At 44.4% G+C, this 16,108-nt stretch overlaps 1 protein-coding gene across 1 annotated transcript in view; it reads left to right on the plus strand.

The window, feature by feature from the left end:
* Positions 1-15,702, plus strand: part of LOC8026017 (transmembrane protease serine 2-like) — a 49,252-nt gene extending 33,550 nt beyond the window's left edge. Inside the window, exons 3-10 of the mRNA XM_040218135.1 lie at positions 5,508-5,556; positions 6,700-6,830; positions 8,115-8,212; positions 9,530-9,624; positions 9,684-9,762; positions 11,190-11,348; positions 14,710-14,919; positions 15,480-15,702. Coding sequence (XP_040074069.1) covers positions 5,508-5,556; positions 6,700-6,830; positions 8,115-8,212; positions 9,530-9,624; positions 9,684-9,762; positions 11,190-11,348; positions 14,710-14,919; positions 15,480-15,644 — 986 coding nt within the window. The 3' untranslated portion in view covers positions 15,645-15,702. The remainder of the gene's footprint in view (positions 1-5,507; positions 5,557-6,699; positions 6,831-8,114; positions 8,213-9,529; positions 9,625-9,683; positions 9,763-11,189; positions 11,349-14,709; positions 14,920-15,479) is intronic.
* The last annotated feature ends 406 nt before the right edge of the window (positions 15,703-16,108 follow it).

A 16,108-nucleotide genomic window follows, 5' to 3' on the forward strand; every position in this document is an offset into this window, starting at 1 on the left:
GGATCTGGGCGTTTGAGCATGGCCCACAACCGTGCCCGACGTGCGAAGCTCTGGAAGCCAAACCGGATCGTCCTCTTTGAGGGGTGCCAGTGGTCTTGCTCTGTGGCGCCTGTCATAATTCCGTTTCTGCCTTTATCTCTGTTTCTGATCCTTCCTTTTCCATGCTGACTGGTTGAAGGTTCGGGGCTTCAGTTGATCAGGATACATGGGAAGTCTGCTGCGGGGCCTTCTCCCCATGAGCAGTTGGGCGGGACTGAGCCCTGTAGGGCCTGGCGTGTTGCGGTAGTTAAGCAGCGCCAGATAAGGATCTGCACTCTTCTTCACAAAGCTCTTGATTGTCTTCACCATTCGTTCATTTCCCTTTTTGCTTGGGGGTACCTCGGACTTGTGATACATGTTGAAACCAGTAACGCTGGGCGAAGTTCTTGAATTCTGTCGCGGAACATTGCGGATCATTGTCCGTAACTAGAACCTCCGGTATCCCATGTCGGGCGAATATACTCTTCATTCGCTCAATAACAGCCTTTGCTGAAGTGGAGGACTGAAGAATGGCGACTTCGGGATACCTGGAACGGTAATCAACCAGCAGGAGATAGTTCACACCAGTGAGCTGGAACAGGTCAGCGGCGAGTTTCTGCCAGGGCAATTCTGGCATTTGAGACGACAACATCGGTTCTCGAGCTTGATTCTTGTACATCGCACATTCTGCACACTTGTCTACGATGTCTACTCAGGCCCCGCTAATTCCCGGCCACCAAACGGACTCCCTTGCCCGTGCTCGACATCGTACAATCCCTTGATATCCCTCGTGGATCCGCGTTAGCATCTCTGCTCGAAGACACTTGGGAATGATAAGCCGGAGTCCTTTCAACAGTAGGCCTTGGCACACCCTTATGTCACCTTGCTCTCCAAAGAACGGCTTCAGGTTCCATGAAAGTTTGCTTTTCGATGGCCAGCCGTCCTCACAGTACTTGAACAAGCTTGCACAGCCTTGGTCCTCCCTCTGGAGCTTCCAGATCCTCTGAAGAAGGTCCTCCGACGCCGGCAGCGTGCTGATTGCCCCCAATACAAATGACGAAACCTCGGCAGGGTTTAACATGCCCTCAGATGACGCATCCTCGCAGGGCGCTCTCGAGAGCGTGTCAGCTGTTGCCATGTTCTTTCCTGGGATGTATTCTATCTTGTACGTATATTGCATCAAGCGCATTCGAAACCGTTGCACCCGTGGGGGCAGCATATCCAGGTTATGCTGGCCCAGCAGTGGGACCAGGGGCTTATGGTCTGTCTGAAAAACGAACTCCAGTCCTCGGAGATACTCTTCAAATCTCTCAGCCGCCCATGTCAGTGCGAGGGCTTCTTTTTCGATCTGCGCGTAGCGCTGTTCCGTTGGAGTAAGAGAACGAGAAGCGAACGCAACTGCACGGAGCTCAACATCTCGTTGTTCTTGAAGGAGCACCGCTCCCAGGCCATGGGATGAGGAGTCGGCTGAGACGATGGTACGAGCAGAACTGTCATACTTTGCAAGGCATCTCTCTGACGTGATCATTTGCTTCACTTTGTCAAGGGCTCGTTGTTGCTCCAATCCCCAAGTCCACTCATTGTTCTTCTGAAGTAGTTCACGAAGTGGTGCTGTCACTTGCGACAGGGTGGGCAAAAAACGTGCAACAGGGTTCACCATACCGAACACCCGTCGGAGTCCAGATACATCTGTAGGGGCAGGTAGAAGCTGGATTGCCTTGACCTTCTTTGGATCTGCTCGGATGCCATCCTTGTCGAGGATCACTCCTAAAAACGACACCTCAGTGACGCCAAGCTGACACTTGTCGGGGTTGAGCGTCACACCGCACCGGGCGAGTGGCTGCAAGGCTGCTCTCAGTCGGTTGTCGTGTTCTTCTCGCGTGGCTCCGTAAACCAAAACATCGTCCATTTAATTGTGGATACCTTGATGTCCGTCCAGAATCTCTGTCATCTTTTTCTGGAAAACTTCAGGTGCCGAGGTTATACCAAAGGGCAGTCTCTTGTAGCAATATCTCCCAAATGGTGTTATAAACGTGGTCAGCTCTTGTGACTCGGGGCACAAGACAATCTGGTGAAATCCAGAGTTTGCGTCTAGTTTGTAGAAAACCATTTCTTCACTGATGTTCGCCAGAACTTCCTCCACGGTGGGCATGATGTGTCGCTCTCGACGCACAGAGACGTTCAGTTTTGTAAGGTCGACGAAAATTCTGATGTCGCCCGATGGCTTCTGGACGGGTACGATAGGAGCACACCAGTCGGTCGGGCCGTGAACTTTTCTGATGATTCCAGTGGCCTCGAGTCTCTGCAGCTCCTTTTCGACTGCTGGGCCGGTTTGCTCATCTTGTGGCTGCGGTCGCGGCTGCGGCCAGGAGGGATTTTTACGTAACGTGACCAGCTCCATGGGGACATGGAAGTACCTAGCGTCCCTGCCTTATGGCGGAGTGATCCGCATCGCTTCAAGCACAAAAGCCTAATTTCGCTCGCAGAAACTGATTGCAGGGACTTTCATCTGGAACCTAATTGACTTCCCCTTTATACTGTAGGAGCGGTAGGTAAAGTTACGGCCAAGGAGGGTAAATAGGAGCCAAAATAAAAAAGAAACCACTGGAGATAAAAGCGGTAGCAGTATATTTATCTACCTCCGCCGGTGCCGGCGCCTAAAATGTCTACTAACTTCTTTGTTTTCAGATCCACTGTACCGATTGGGTGTATTTGCTGCTCCCCCTAACTGCAAAACTGATGTTTTACAAAGAGTCAAACGCTTGCCCATTCCACCGAAGTGCAAGTCGTTCTTTTTTCGCTTTCACTCGCGGACAATACCTGTAAAAGAGTGGCGAGAATCACGGGGTTTTGACGTATTTTGGAGCACAAACTGCAGGCTCTGCAAAAAAACGGAGACATTCACTCATGGATTTGTGCTCTATGTTGATGCAGTCTTCTTCTGGGACGTTTTCAAGAGGACAGTGAAAAAAGACTTTGAAGTCGAAGAAAGTAATTTCCGTTACCTACATTTTGGAGACCAGTTAGATACGGTTCTCGACACATTAGTTGTGATAGGTTTATATAGCCTGTGGAAGACACGGAAAGTTGATACGGACGGAGGGGTTGCCAAACCGTCTTGGGTGAACTTTAAGAATATTGCCACATTCGTTTGTCAGAGCATGCTGTCGTGCTGCGAAGATAATGAAGAATGGAAACAAGTCATAGAAAGCATCAGTCGTTCACCGGACGTCATATGAGTCTGTGTCACTAGACCAGGATTTTAACAGTTTAGGGCCCTCTTTACCAACTCCCTGTAGAGGAAAACTGAAGTGTGCTGTACATCCTTTGTTTCCAACTATTTCCGAGCTTTCTATTATTTCTAGTAACACTCTCCTTGTATAGGTTGACAACCGTTCAATTCTTTCGTGTCGTTGACGCTTTGTACATAATGTAAATTGTACATAGTGTTCTCGTGTATATAGCCATGTAAATAAACACTTTTGAGAAAAAAAAAACCTACTGCTATGGTCGAGAGGTTTAAGCACCGGTACTTGTCCTCGCGGCGTGAAAGTTCCGGGTTCAAATCGCGCTAGGGACTTCTTTTTTTTTTTTTTTTGTATTTTGTGAGCGTCTTACCTTTTAGCTGTGATCCTTTTTAGGAAATCATCCACTTGCACTACTGCGCCTTACACGGTTTTTTTTTCTGTTAGTCCCACCTGTTCAATCGAAACATCGGGAAGAAAAAAAAAAAGATGAACGCAAGTTAACACGCTAATACTATCATTTCATTCCATTTGTTGATCCAAGGTCATTTTAGGAGTTTTCATTGGAGTGAGGGACCTAGAATGACTTGGGATCATAAATGGAATTAATTATAATGAATTCCATTTGTTGTTCCAAAGTCATTTTAGGTGTTTGCATTAGAGAGAGTGTTTACGATGTCGACACCTGATTCATTTTTGCATTCGGTCGTGATCGTCCGCTAATCTAACTAAAATTCAACAAGTAATTTGGTAATATTACAAAGCGATTGCCACAACAAAATGTAAAGAGTATAAATATACTTTTTGTCACATTCCATGCAAGTAAAAGTATGATCGCTTTTATTTCGGTTTTACTACTTTCTCAGACGTTTGACTTGCTGCCTTGCCTGTAGGATTTCGCTCAATCAGTGTAGTCACAGTTGCTAGTCTTTTTTTTCTGCTTTTTGCTTGTTTTTTTTCTAATGGTCACAACTGCAGTTTTTATTAGTCCTAAATAGGCGTCTTTTGTTATTGAAAGGAATCGTAGCAAGAGCGTTGTATATTTAAGAACACATAAAACTAGTTGCTTGGGAAAGGATGTGTGTTTCGGCTCCGTTAGTGTGAAAGCCATAGCGATGCAGTTATCTTGGTTTCCTTTTAATGAACATTATGAAATTATTGTATTAGCGCGTTAACTTGCGTTGATCCTTTTTTTTTTCTTCCCAGTGTTTCGATTGAACAGGTGGGACTAACAGTAAAAACCGTGTAAGGCGCAGTAGTGCAAGTGGATGATTTCCTAAAAAGGATCACAGTTAAAAAGTAAGACACGCGTAAAATACAAAAACAAAATAAAAAAGATGTCCCTAGTGCGATTTGAACCCGGAACTTTCACGCCGCGACGACAAGTACCGGCGCTTAAACCTCCCGGCCATAGCAGAACGCGCGAGGCGCCGGCGCCGGCGGAGGTAGATAAATTTGCTACTACCGCTTTTATCTCGTGTGGTTTTTTCTTTATTTTGGCTCCTATTTACCCTCCCTGGTCGTAACTTTACCTGCAGCTCCTACAGTATAACGGGGCGGTCAATTGGACTCCAGTTGAAAGTCGCTGCAATCAGTTCCTGCGAGCGACATTAGGCTTTTGTGCTTGAAACGATGCGGATCTCTCCGCCATAAGGCAGGGACGCTAGGTACCTCCTTGCCCCCCCTAGGAGCTCGTCCCGTGACGTAAAAATCCCTTTCGGCCGCGGCCGCAGCCACAGCCGCAAGATGAGCAAACCGGCCCAGGTCTCATCGGAAATGGAATCCGTCTTGGCGTGCTGACTGCAAATGGTTCCGCGTCAGGTTTGAGCTGAATTCTGTGTTCCCCTTGGATCGTTTCATGATTTTGGAACACTTCCGGACATATACTTTCGTACTTGGACTTGTTGTGGGAGACGTCGTTGAGAAAGCGAACCATCCCGAGGGACTCGATTGCTGGCATTCCCAGCAGTGGCATTTGGAGTTCTCGAACGACGTAGATAGTCTCTTCTGAAACCTTGCCCTGCCACTCGACCACAGCCTTGAACTTCCCCAGTACGTCCAGGCTTTTCTTGTTCGGTCCCTTTAAATCCTCGGCTTGCAAAAGTCTTGGCAGCTTGCCAGCGAAGTCTTCTCCGACGACGGTGACGTCAGTGCCTGAGTCAATCTTTGCTCGAAGCGGGTGTCCGTTCACTGTCACCACAGCCAAACGCGCGTTCGTTCCGCTTTGGCATACGCTTCCGAGGAATGAACCGCTCTCAGACGCATGCACTTCTGCAACGTGCGTCTTACTGAGGTTTGATAGCGCTCTTCGGTATTTCCTGGCGAAATGTCCAACTTTCTTGCATTTCATACACGCTTTGTTTCTTGCCGGGCAGTATCGCTTCTGGTGGGGACCGTACCCACAATTCTCGCATGCTTGTGTCAGCGGCCCGGCCTCGATCTTCGGTGCGCGTACATCTCTCTTGCGCGGCGGCTTGGAAACGAAGTCTGCATTCAAGGCCGCGTCCTCGCTGCGTCGCGAAGGCTCAGTTTTCGCCAGGTCCTTTTGCTGTTTTCTCACGGTCTCTCTCAGTCGGTCTTTTGCCAAAGCTGTGTCCAGCGTTAACTCGGCATCCATTTGAATCGTTTCTGACAGCTTCGCGTCTCGGAGGCCCACTATAAACTGGTCGCGGATGAGTCTTTCTTTCAACTCGCCGAACTCGCACCGTGCCGCCAGTGTGTGCAGTTCGGTAACAAACTGCTCCACTGTCTCCTCCGCTTCCTGTACACGTCGGTTGAAACAGGCGCTTTTGTAGACGACGTTCTTTGAATGCTCAAAATCGGCGTTGTACTTCCCCTTTACGAGCTCATAGTTCTTGAACTCAGCGTAGCGTCGGTGAGGTTAAAGGTCTTCAGAATTTCTCTTGCTTTTCGTCCCATGCAATACAGTAGGGATCTGGCCTGTGCCTCCTGGGTTCTTTCGCTGAGTCCGGATGCGAACATGTAGTCTTCGAACTCGTCGGGCCACGCCAACCACTCGGCCACGTTGTCGAAGTTGAAGGGGGGCGGCTGTTGGACGCTGCTCATGATTTTCGGTTGCGTGGAAGCGGAAGGCTTTTGACCGCTGGAGTCTGACTGGTCCTCGTCAGACATGCTTTTCGGCAACGGCGGTGGGAGTTGTCACTTCTGACACTATGTCGTATAAATAAAAGTATGACCGTACTCCGTTGTGTCTCAGACAGCACTAGCTGATTTTATTTTCCTAGCCCTAACGATACATTCGCAGCGCAGCAGCAGCGCTCGGAACCAGCACGCCACCGCTCCCACTCCCGGACTTTCGCTGAACCACTTAAACCCAATAATGATTCAGTAACACTACAGCGGTGATACAGTTTGTTATCAGTGAGAGAAGGCAAACTTCGCCAAGGCCCTAATGCCGGTGTGCATGCACGTGCAGGAAGCAGGTTCGGTGCCCCTCCAGTCGACGTATAGGCTATAGCAGCACTCTTCATTCCGACCGTCACTTCTGCGAAGATGGTTTCTTAATCCTGTTCTTGTCTGTTGCCACGCTAGGGTTGGAAGCCAAAGGTAATGAAATAGGAAGTAACCTGGGACCTGTACCATATTTTATCTGTGCTTCGATTTGTTTTCTCTAATCGTAATTTTGGGAATATTATTACTCTGCTCTAGATTATTTGCCTAATAATTGAGCAAGCATGAGACAAGTTTAATTAATTTCTAGCCTATAAAAGTAACCGATTAGACGTGTTTTTATTTTTTGTTCTTTTATAAAATATATGGTTCGCATGTCATTTTTTAGTGTTCTAGACGTAATTGCCATGCGCAAGTTTCGGTAACGGTATTGTTTCTTTTTCTTGTGTAAAGATATACGAAGACGGTTCGGGGTCAGTAACTCAAATTCAAGAACCCTATAAGTGCGCACATTCGCACGTGTGTAAATCATTCTTATTCACTTGGACGAAGCGTGAGCAAATGTGACACCAATATAAGATTACGTAACTCCCGCCTAGTTATCACAACCTGATGACGCAGGTGGAGGAATAACCATAAACAAGGCAGAATTTCTAAAGATAAATACATCTTCCACGCATAAGAAGCATCGATCACAAACTTGCTTTTCATCTGCATATGCTAGCATAAAACTAAAGTTAATACAGCAATCACCATTTGCCGTGGTTATTTCTGTTACAAGCGAAGGCTACACAGGGTGTGGCAAACCATCGTTGTGTTCGTCGCTTTCCCGATTAATTCCTATTCTTATCATAGGTGATTATGTAATATGATGGTCTGCAGCGTTATAACAAGATAATAGGAGTTGGCTACCCGATTAACTGTCAAAAACTATTATTGAGTGCAAAAGCCGATTACGCGAGACAAGCGTGACGAAGATTATTCCTCGTGCGAGACAGACCCATACTGATATATTATTTTACCTATAAATAATTCCGTGCCACTAATTTAAGCCCATGCCTAAGGTTGCTACTAAAAATATCGTCCGATCTAGCCGCCGCTTATGAATCGTGTCACGAAAGACAGAACGTTTTTCTGGAGCGTCTGTTTCTGTGTGAATCAGTGCGCCGCGATTGCATACGCTAACACTTCAGGACTGATGAAACGTTAGTGGAAGAGCACTCATAAATCATGATTCCAGCATGCCAAGGAGGTTTCTCAAAGCTTACCGATTCCTTTGCAAAAACGTAGACGCATCGACCTTTTTTAGAGTGTGGGATGTGCACCCAGCGTGCATCGCAGTGATATATACATTTAGCCAAAGTAAGTACTTGAAACTTGAAACATATCTTGAAAACTAAACAGATTTAGGCCACTTCATTGTTGCATTTTTGTTCCAAGCGAGAGCAGTTCCGATTGAGGCATGTGGTGTGGGCCTTGACAGAGGAGGACGAATAGTTGGAGGATGGAATGCCACTGAAGGGGAATTTCCCTGGCAGGTAAGCGCACTACAACTGGTATCGGGCGTTGTTTAAACGCGGTTCCAATCGTCTGCATGTCCGATAAGATTCTTCAATGATTGCTTTACTGTTTAGAGTCTTGAGTACAATGCGCGTACTCTCATTCTTACCGGTGACTTTTTCGTGTCGAAATGGGAAGATGCTGGCCGACTAGGGGGGGTCTATGCGAAAGGAGAACTAAACAATAAGTGGATAGTAGTGAAGTAATTATTCTGTTTGACCTACAAGGCAAATACAAACCAAACAACAAACTTTAATTGCCGACAACTTCCATGTAATACATAACATTGAAAGAATAAAACACGGAGGACCAAGCACAGGACTATTACTTTCTTTCATTTAGCAACGACATTTATTTTGGGCAGAGACATTGCACCCTGAACGAGACCGTGTTTTTGTGTGTTTTTGTGTTTTAGACTTTCAATTTTATGTATTCATGTTCAATCCACTCGGCTTTACCATTCCAGATTATCTTCGCTGTTTTTTTTTGTTTTTTTTTGTTTTTTTTATTTATTTCACTCGGACATTTTGAAGGAGTAAATTCGTGTGGCGGCACTCAGCACCTGGCATATGCAAATCACGTTAATACATCTTAAATAAATTATGATGTCTTTCCTATTATGTAGGGAAAGGCGTAAGTGAAGAATAGCTATATAGTAGCTGGCGAGTTAAAAACCTCAAAGTGGGATCTCTTCACGGTTCTTGCATTGTGATTTGCTCTTAAGCTCCTTGGGGAGGTAATAAAATGCTCCGCCCAGCCACCGCCCTGCGTTGCCTTTCTTAAGCATAATAATCTTATTGCATGGAGAGTTCCATCTTATCGCTCTACAGGCGATGATGCTTTTTTTATTTTTTTATTGTCGTTAACTGATCAGAAAGCGAAAGAACGAAGCAAGAAGCGCGGCTATAACAAGCAACGCCCTGTGTTTCTTGAGCTGTCGGGGTCAGTATTTTTGGTTATCCCTCGTTGTACGGTGCATCGCGTAGGACTGTAGAAAAGTAACATCTTAGTCGAACTGATCCCTCAAAAATTAGAGTTGTTCCGACTTGTCTGGCATTTCACAATGGCGTATGCCGAATAAGTTGTGTTTCGTTAATAAAACGAAACGTTTAACACGAATACCTCGCTGTATTCACAAAAAGTTTGGGTCGAAGTGGGCAAGCGCCTGCTTTTTGTCTCGTTATTACGAGCAACTAACTTTATGGAAGCTGTTTCATTTAGGAGGAGGAGAGGGGATGGGGGAAGGACGCGTTTATACGAAAGGGACTCTTACCCGGCACTCTGTTCCACTGCAGGTGTCTCTCCAGCACAAGAACTCCAGAGACCATTTTTGTGGGGGATCTATCATTGAACCGGACATCGTTGTCACCGCTGCGCATTGTGTAGAGGGGCACGTATATGCTCTGCTTGATAAGAATAATGTTATGAGTTGTGTGCTTTCCTTTCTAGGAGAGGTCCAGAGCATTTAGTAGTCCACGCTGGAATCGTGGACCTTGAAAACCCGACGAACTACAGCCAGCGCCGTGATGTAAGCCTCACACCGTTAAAAAAAGACGGCATCTTATTTTTTTGTATTGATAAAGATTTGATTTTGTGTAGGCTTGAGAAATATTTTACGACTGAGAGTCCATTAACCACTCTGTTCACCAACAGGTGAAGTTATGTTTACTCTATACTCGTTGTCACGTCAGCGCATTATTATTCATGCGCTTCGCGAAGTAGTTCTTAAAATATTTCATTGCTGAAGGAAGAGGTTGTACGTCATTATAAAATGACGTACAAACTCTTCCTTGTACAAACATGTACGTCATTATAAAATGCAATAAACCTAGACTAAGATGCAGCTACGTAAACCTTAATAATTAAACATGCGTCGGAAAGTAGGTAACGTTTCACAAAATTACGACTTTTGTTTGTTGTTTTTCTACGGTTTTAGAGGTGAATGCGAATGGGGGGGGGGGGGGGGGGGGTTGGTGCAAAGGCATTTCGGAGAGGAGTGCATAATAACAGTGAGGCATTCATATATACCGAGACAAAAGTTAATGAAGCAATGATTAAAAAATTACTTTTCTTGAGAAAACAAGACATATTCTATAAAACAGCCTCGTTTCAATTCTTGCATATAATGCGTCTATTTCAACAAAAGCCGATAGGCGACCCAAAAAATAACTAAACAGTATGACAGTATATATCCACGTTTATCGCTGAGCACGTCAGTCGAATTCGACAGCTGGGGATGTCCTTCATTCACCCAACGACACAATAAGATTCGTTGTTTGAACCTTCTGGAATCGTGTACAGATCGAATGTAAAACCGGAGGCCGCCAAGGCGGGAAGCAACAGAACCCATTGTCAACTTCGAACTTTGGAACCAGAGAGAACCACTTATAGGAGGGAATCCCAGATTAATCAGCACTAGCTGAAGCATAACCCTGCCGTTTATTCGAGCGCGTCACTAGAACGACTTTTCAGCGTCACCGGAGATGTATGCTCAAAGAAGTGGGGCAACATAACAGATGAAAACTTCATCAAGCAACTACTGCCTAAATGAAACGGCTACAGAAAACAAACAAACAAAAAAAAAAGGAAACAATAAGCCACGAAACAAAAGCAGCTTTGTATTTGGTCGTAGACTTTAGAAGAAAAAAATCCCGCTTTTTTTAGGTAAAGCAACGCGTTCCATTTGGTAATCAGGAATGAATAACTTATTTAGTTACTTTTTGAGCGAGTAACGAGTATTTGCGTTTAGTTTATTTATTTTTTTTTTGGTGGGGGGGGGGGGGGGGGGCTAACATATACATGTCTGCTAGCGATATATTACTAAGTTTATTATGGGCACTTGGTGTGGATCTCGATACCTGATGTTTATGAACGGACTAATCAATTAAGAATAGAATGCGAGTTATACGATTGTAAATAAAAGAACTAATTGCCCGTTCTCGTCATTGCTCACAGGTGGAAAAAATTATCGTCCACAAGTCATATCGTAGTGCAGACTTTGCCAACGATATAGCTCTGCTCAAGTTGGAAGTCCCATTTAACTTTACCGAGAGCTACGGGGACATCGGCACTGTCTGTCTTCCCGCCAAGGATCTCCTGCTGGAGGGCAAGATAGTAGTCACCGGCTGGGGACGCACAAAATTCGGTGATGGACGCTTGAGTTGTTATAGGTGTTTAATTGGCGCCTATTGAGGCAGTGCTGAGGTCAGTTTTAGCACCTGCATAACTACCATAAATGTTTGTTTTTTTTGTTTTTTGCTGAAGACGGATTTTTAAAAACTCGCAAACTTGGGAATGGCAGGTGCACGTTTCTCACATTTAAGAACTTCCACTTTTCACAGTTGCGTGATTGGAAAAGTTTTATTAATGTAAAAGTATCGTTCTTCAAGCAAGTATAGTCCCTGACCGGATAGAAAAACGGGGCATCACTTATTTTGATCACGCTTCTTGCTCGCCAACATTGCTATTTTTCCGTGCTCTCCAGTAAAGTGATGCATAACTCGCAAAGCGAACAGGCGCTCTAGAATAAATTAAACAGTTTGCGCGTCATTTCTTTTATATATATATATATTTTTTTTTTTTGGCGTGGCTATAACTAGCATTCAGTTTGCAACACCATACATATTGTAACTCGCTGGTAAGGAGCTATGATGCTCTTATTTCTTTTCATATCGCACAGCGGTAGATCCCTTCACCCAGTCAAACCAAGTTGGAAACTTCAATGAATTCGAGAAAACAAATTATTGTGACTTGAAATAGGGGTTACTAGTTCCTGTCCGTCTATAAATGCTTTAAAGCAGCATTGAAGCAAATAAGTGACTATCAAAATTTTTCCAGAGCTAACGCGTGATACAAAGGCTTCCGCCCAAGTTAGCTCGTTCCGGATGTGCACACTTTTAGGCAGCTGTATTCCGATGCAGTTACAACTGGCCCGTACGTTTTGTTGTTGCCTGTTCTGGGGCCCTAATCTGGGGCCCTAATCTGGATATTTGGCGAAAAAGTCGGTGAGAAATCCCGCGGCTCTGATCGGCCGGCGCCAAGGTCAATTGCGGTGTTGGCTAATCACGCCCGCCAGATTTCTCGCCGAGTTTCTCGCCAAGTGTCCAGATTAGGGCCCCAGATAGAGCAATGGGCTCGCGCTTGGAGCCTTTTCTCCGGTACATCATAAGGTGAAACAGAGCATAGCAGACAGCGTTCGCAAAATGGCGTCAGTGGTACCTGGCTTCACGCGGCGGTACCGTGCGTGCTTCCATTCATTCGGCGTTCGTTGCCATGATTACGGCGAGGAAAGCAGACGAACTTTATGTTGTGGAGGAACGCTGCGGCGCAACGATACCAGGTGCGTTTTAAGGCCCTTCCCGCATGCTTTTCGATTGGCGGAAGGCGAACAAAAAGAGTTCGAAATAAGGACTTAACGAAGAAGGCTACATTTCTCCAGCGCCTCATAATTTGAAGAGCCTTGCACGAAAAGTATGTTTTTAGACCAGAGTATGGAAATAGTTTTTTTTTACAACGACATGGGTCTAAAGTATCCATGTGCCAGCGAACTACCCCGCTTCCCACGAGCCCCAATTTCTTTTCTTTTTAATTCCCTTTTATAGTGGCTTTTGATGACACTCAGCGAGTTTCTAATTGAATCCAAATGTTTATTTTCGCTGATTAGAAATATAATAAATACGTTGTACTTAATTATTTCATTTATCGTGACGATTAGCCCCCTATCTTATGCCCGTCCCCTGGCTGCATAGCTCGCCCTCATAAACCGCATTAGTAACGCTTTCACAATTTTTTTTTTTTTTAACAATATAATACAGCAAGAAAATATGTTTTTTTTATTAAGTCATCTGTTTGCTGGAATTACAGAAGACTCAAAACATAACTCACAACTCGAATTAGTTCTTGTTTTGTTCTTACAGAAATGTACCGCACTGGCTAAATTGCTCATCTACAGATGAGACACCAGACGCCCCCTGAGGCAGACTAACTTCCGGCTGTATAAACATACACAGAGGAATTTGCTTTGCTTTGCTTAAAGAAAGAAGAGGGAGACGTTACTTGTCGCTTTTGCGTGTGACTTGGGCAGAGAGCTAAAGTTCTGAGAAGCGTTGTGTTATTTAGCAGTGTGTGTTGTCGTAGTAGAGTAAAATGTGCTGTGTATTTCTTTTCCGTTTTGCAGTTGGTATGTTTTTTTTAATTTTTACAAATGCAGAGTTTTCTCGTATAACACGATACTGCCAAAACTATGCAAACTCACAATTATCTAGAATACGTGTAGCAGTTTTTTATAGAGAACTCTTAACCGCGTTCGTTGGAAGACCGAAATACAAAATCATATTTAGTGATGCTGAAAACATAGCAGCACCTCGCGTTATGACTATAGTTGCTCCCAAAAACTATTTCTAGGTCAAGTGATTCCTCACGCGTTTTTTATCATGCTGACTGGTCCGGCTGTTATACATTTTACAGCTGAAATGTTTTATTTACATAAACTTCCAGATTTGCCCTTCTGACACTGTATACTACAGTTTGCATCCAAAAGTTTTGCTTCTTTTTACGTGTCAAAATGGCAGCGTTCCTTAAGAAGCGCTTTTGCGTATAACCATGGGCTTTTTGTTTTGTTTTGATGTATAATAAAGGCAGTATTTAAATAATTTGTCTCTTATTTTTTTTAGTTAATCGTTCGATCACTCGTTTACACATTTACTTTATTTATTGGAGAAGAGCAGAACCGAAGGTAATGTCACTTCATTGATGTTGATTTTTTATTTGTTTATTTCTTCTGTCACATCCACATTTCACTTTTGTGGATAGGAGTGTCGGTCAAGCTGTCCATTAACAGCAATAAAATATGCAAAACAAACACGTCACACCCTTGGAATCCGCTCTTCGTGTAGGGCCTTTCTTCTGACCAGCTCGGTTTCCCATCGCTCACTGTCATAGATCGTTTGTCTTTTGATTGTTTCTTGAGGCGCAGCTTTTCGTTCTCGCTGGAAAAGAATAAAAATAAATTTCGCCATTCATAGAACGTTGATTTTCAGAAACATTCCTTAGTCCAGTTACAAATCTGGCGATTGAGAAATTAAAAATTAAGCAAAGACGAACAGTCTTTCAGGTTGCGAGTCAACAATGAGTGAACGCTGGATATCCTTCAATTGTTCCCAGAGTCTGGCATTTTCTTAACTGGTGAAGGTATTTTCAGGATCCTTAATTTGCACCAATCTATTCCTATCTCAAGTTGTATTAACAAGCGTGATTGCTGCTTTCACAGATTCATGTAGAACATGAGAGTCTACGAAATGCTTCAGCAGCTGCAAAATGCTGTTTCGTAAAGCGATATTTTAAACCCTTTTCGATAGCCTTTATAAATAATTAACTATAAGGTTGAATTAAGACAGATGTTCGGCTAGGCCCGGCTATTCTTTAACAGCCATGTCTGGCGTCTTTTTCTTCTTTCGCTAACCTCTTAGTATAAAAGCCAACAATATATCCCCATGGACATTTTCTGAATGGAAAGGGAAATCTAATCTTGAGCGTTCTCATTTCAGGCGGACATACATCTTTGCATCTGCTTGCTGTATCAGTTCCTGTAATACAATCATTTGAGATTTGTAACCTTGCATCTTTGAACCGTTACGATCCCGAGATCAAGTTCTGCGCCGGAAGCCCCGGAAAGGACGCGTGCGAGGTGAGAGATGCCTAGCAGGTTCAGGCTTGGCTCGCGTAAATTCCAGTAGAATAGGGTTCTTAAAGCAACCTTGAATAAAATGTCAAACTCCCAAGCTAGGACGACAACGGTTTGCCCTTCCCATAACTGAAGGGCTTCTCAGCGGCATATCTAACTCAAGCAGGCACATTACGTTGATTCAAGGTTAATCTTTAGATGAGGTTTTAAATGCAATGATACATTTTTAAGTAACGGGTCAGTCATAAATTCACTTAGACATATTGGTAAAAATATGCGGAGGGTGACCCAACTGGATTGGTGAATTGGATTTACGCACAGCATATTTTCATAAAATACACACCTGAACCTATAATATTTATTAGCCTAGGAGGACATATCGCAAGAAATACTAGCCGTGGTTTTGCATGTTTTATCTTACAAAAAATAATATCCTGATAAAAACTACACGGGGGATGGCATCAGCTCATCTAGGCTAGGAACGCAGTCGGTATAACTTACAATTTGCCATTACCTTGTGTGAGCACAATGTAAAAAAGCACCGATGTCGGTTATGTATATAGGGTGACTCCGGCGGTACAGCCCTGAAGAAGGAAGGCAATATATCTACCCTTGTCGGTGTGACCTCTTTCGGTGACAACTGTGGCGTGCATCCGGGCATCTACACCAGGGTGACGGCCTACACTGACTGGATTCCAGAGAACATCGCCAAGTTACGGTCGTCCTAGCGAAATCTGTCTCCAAGAAAGACCAATACATATTCCTAAATAAAGGGCTGAAAATAAATTGACAGAGAGTCCAAAGCTGCTGCGTCCATTATCTATGGCCGCCTTATCTTTGGCGTCTTCTTTGAGCATGCTTTGGGCACAAGTACTGCGCCAGCGCTCGGCGTAAACTCGGGCCAAATCGCATACTTTGTGCAAGAAGCGGAGCCCAAAATATGGTCGCCGCCAGTGTTGATAGATGGTCATTTGAAAAGGGTCTATTAATAAATTCTGCGTTTTGGCTTGCCTAGGCAGCCTCCAAAGGTGCCAGACAATGCACAGCGTTGAAACGCATCTAGCCGGGTGCGCTCGCATTTTTGTCCAGCGCTAACCAGGGGGAGAAAAGTCACCAGCTGTAACAATAGGTTTGATCGCAACATTTGTTTTTTTTTTTTGTTGTAGTGTTCGTTGTTTTTTGTTAAATATAA

This window comes from Ixodes scapularis, unplaced genomic scaffold, assembly GCF_016920785.2.
Source record: "Ixodes scapularis isolate PalLabHiFi unplaced genomic scaffold, ASM1692078v2 PGA_scaffold0__279_contigs__length_252992795, whole genome shotgun sequence".
Lineage (NCBI taxonomy): Eukaryota > Metazoa > Arthropoda > Arachnida > Ixodida > Ixodidae > Ixodes > Ixodes scapularis.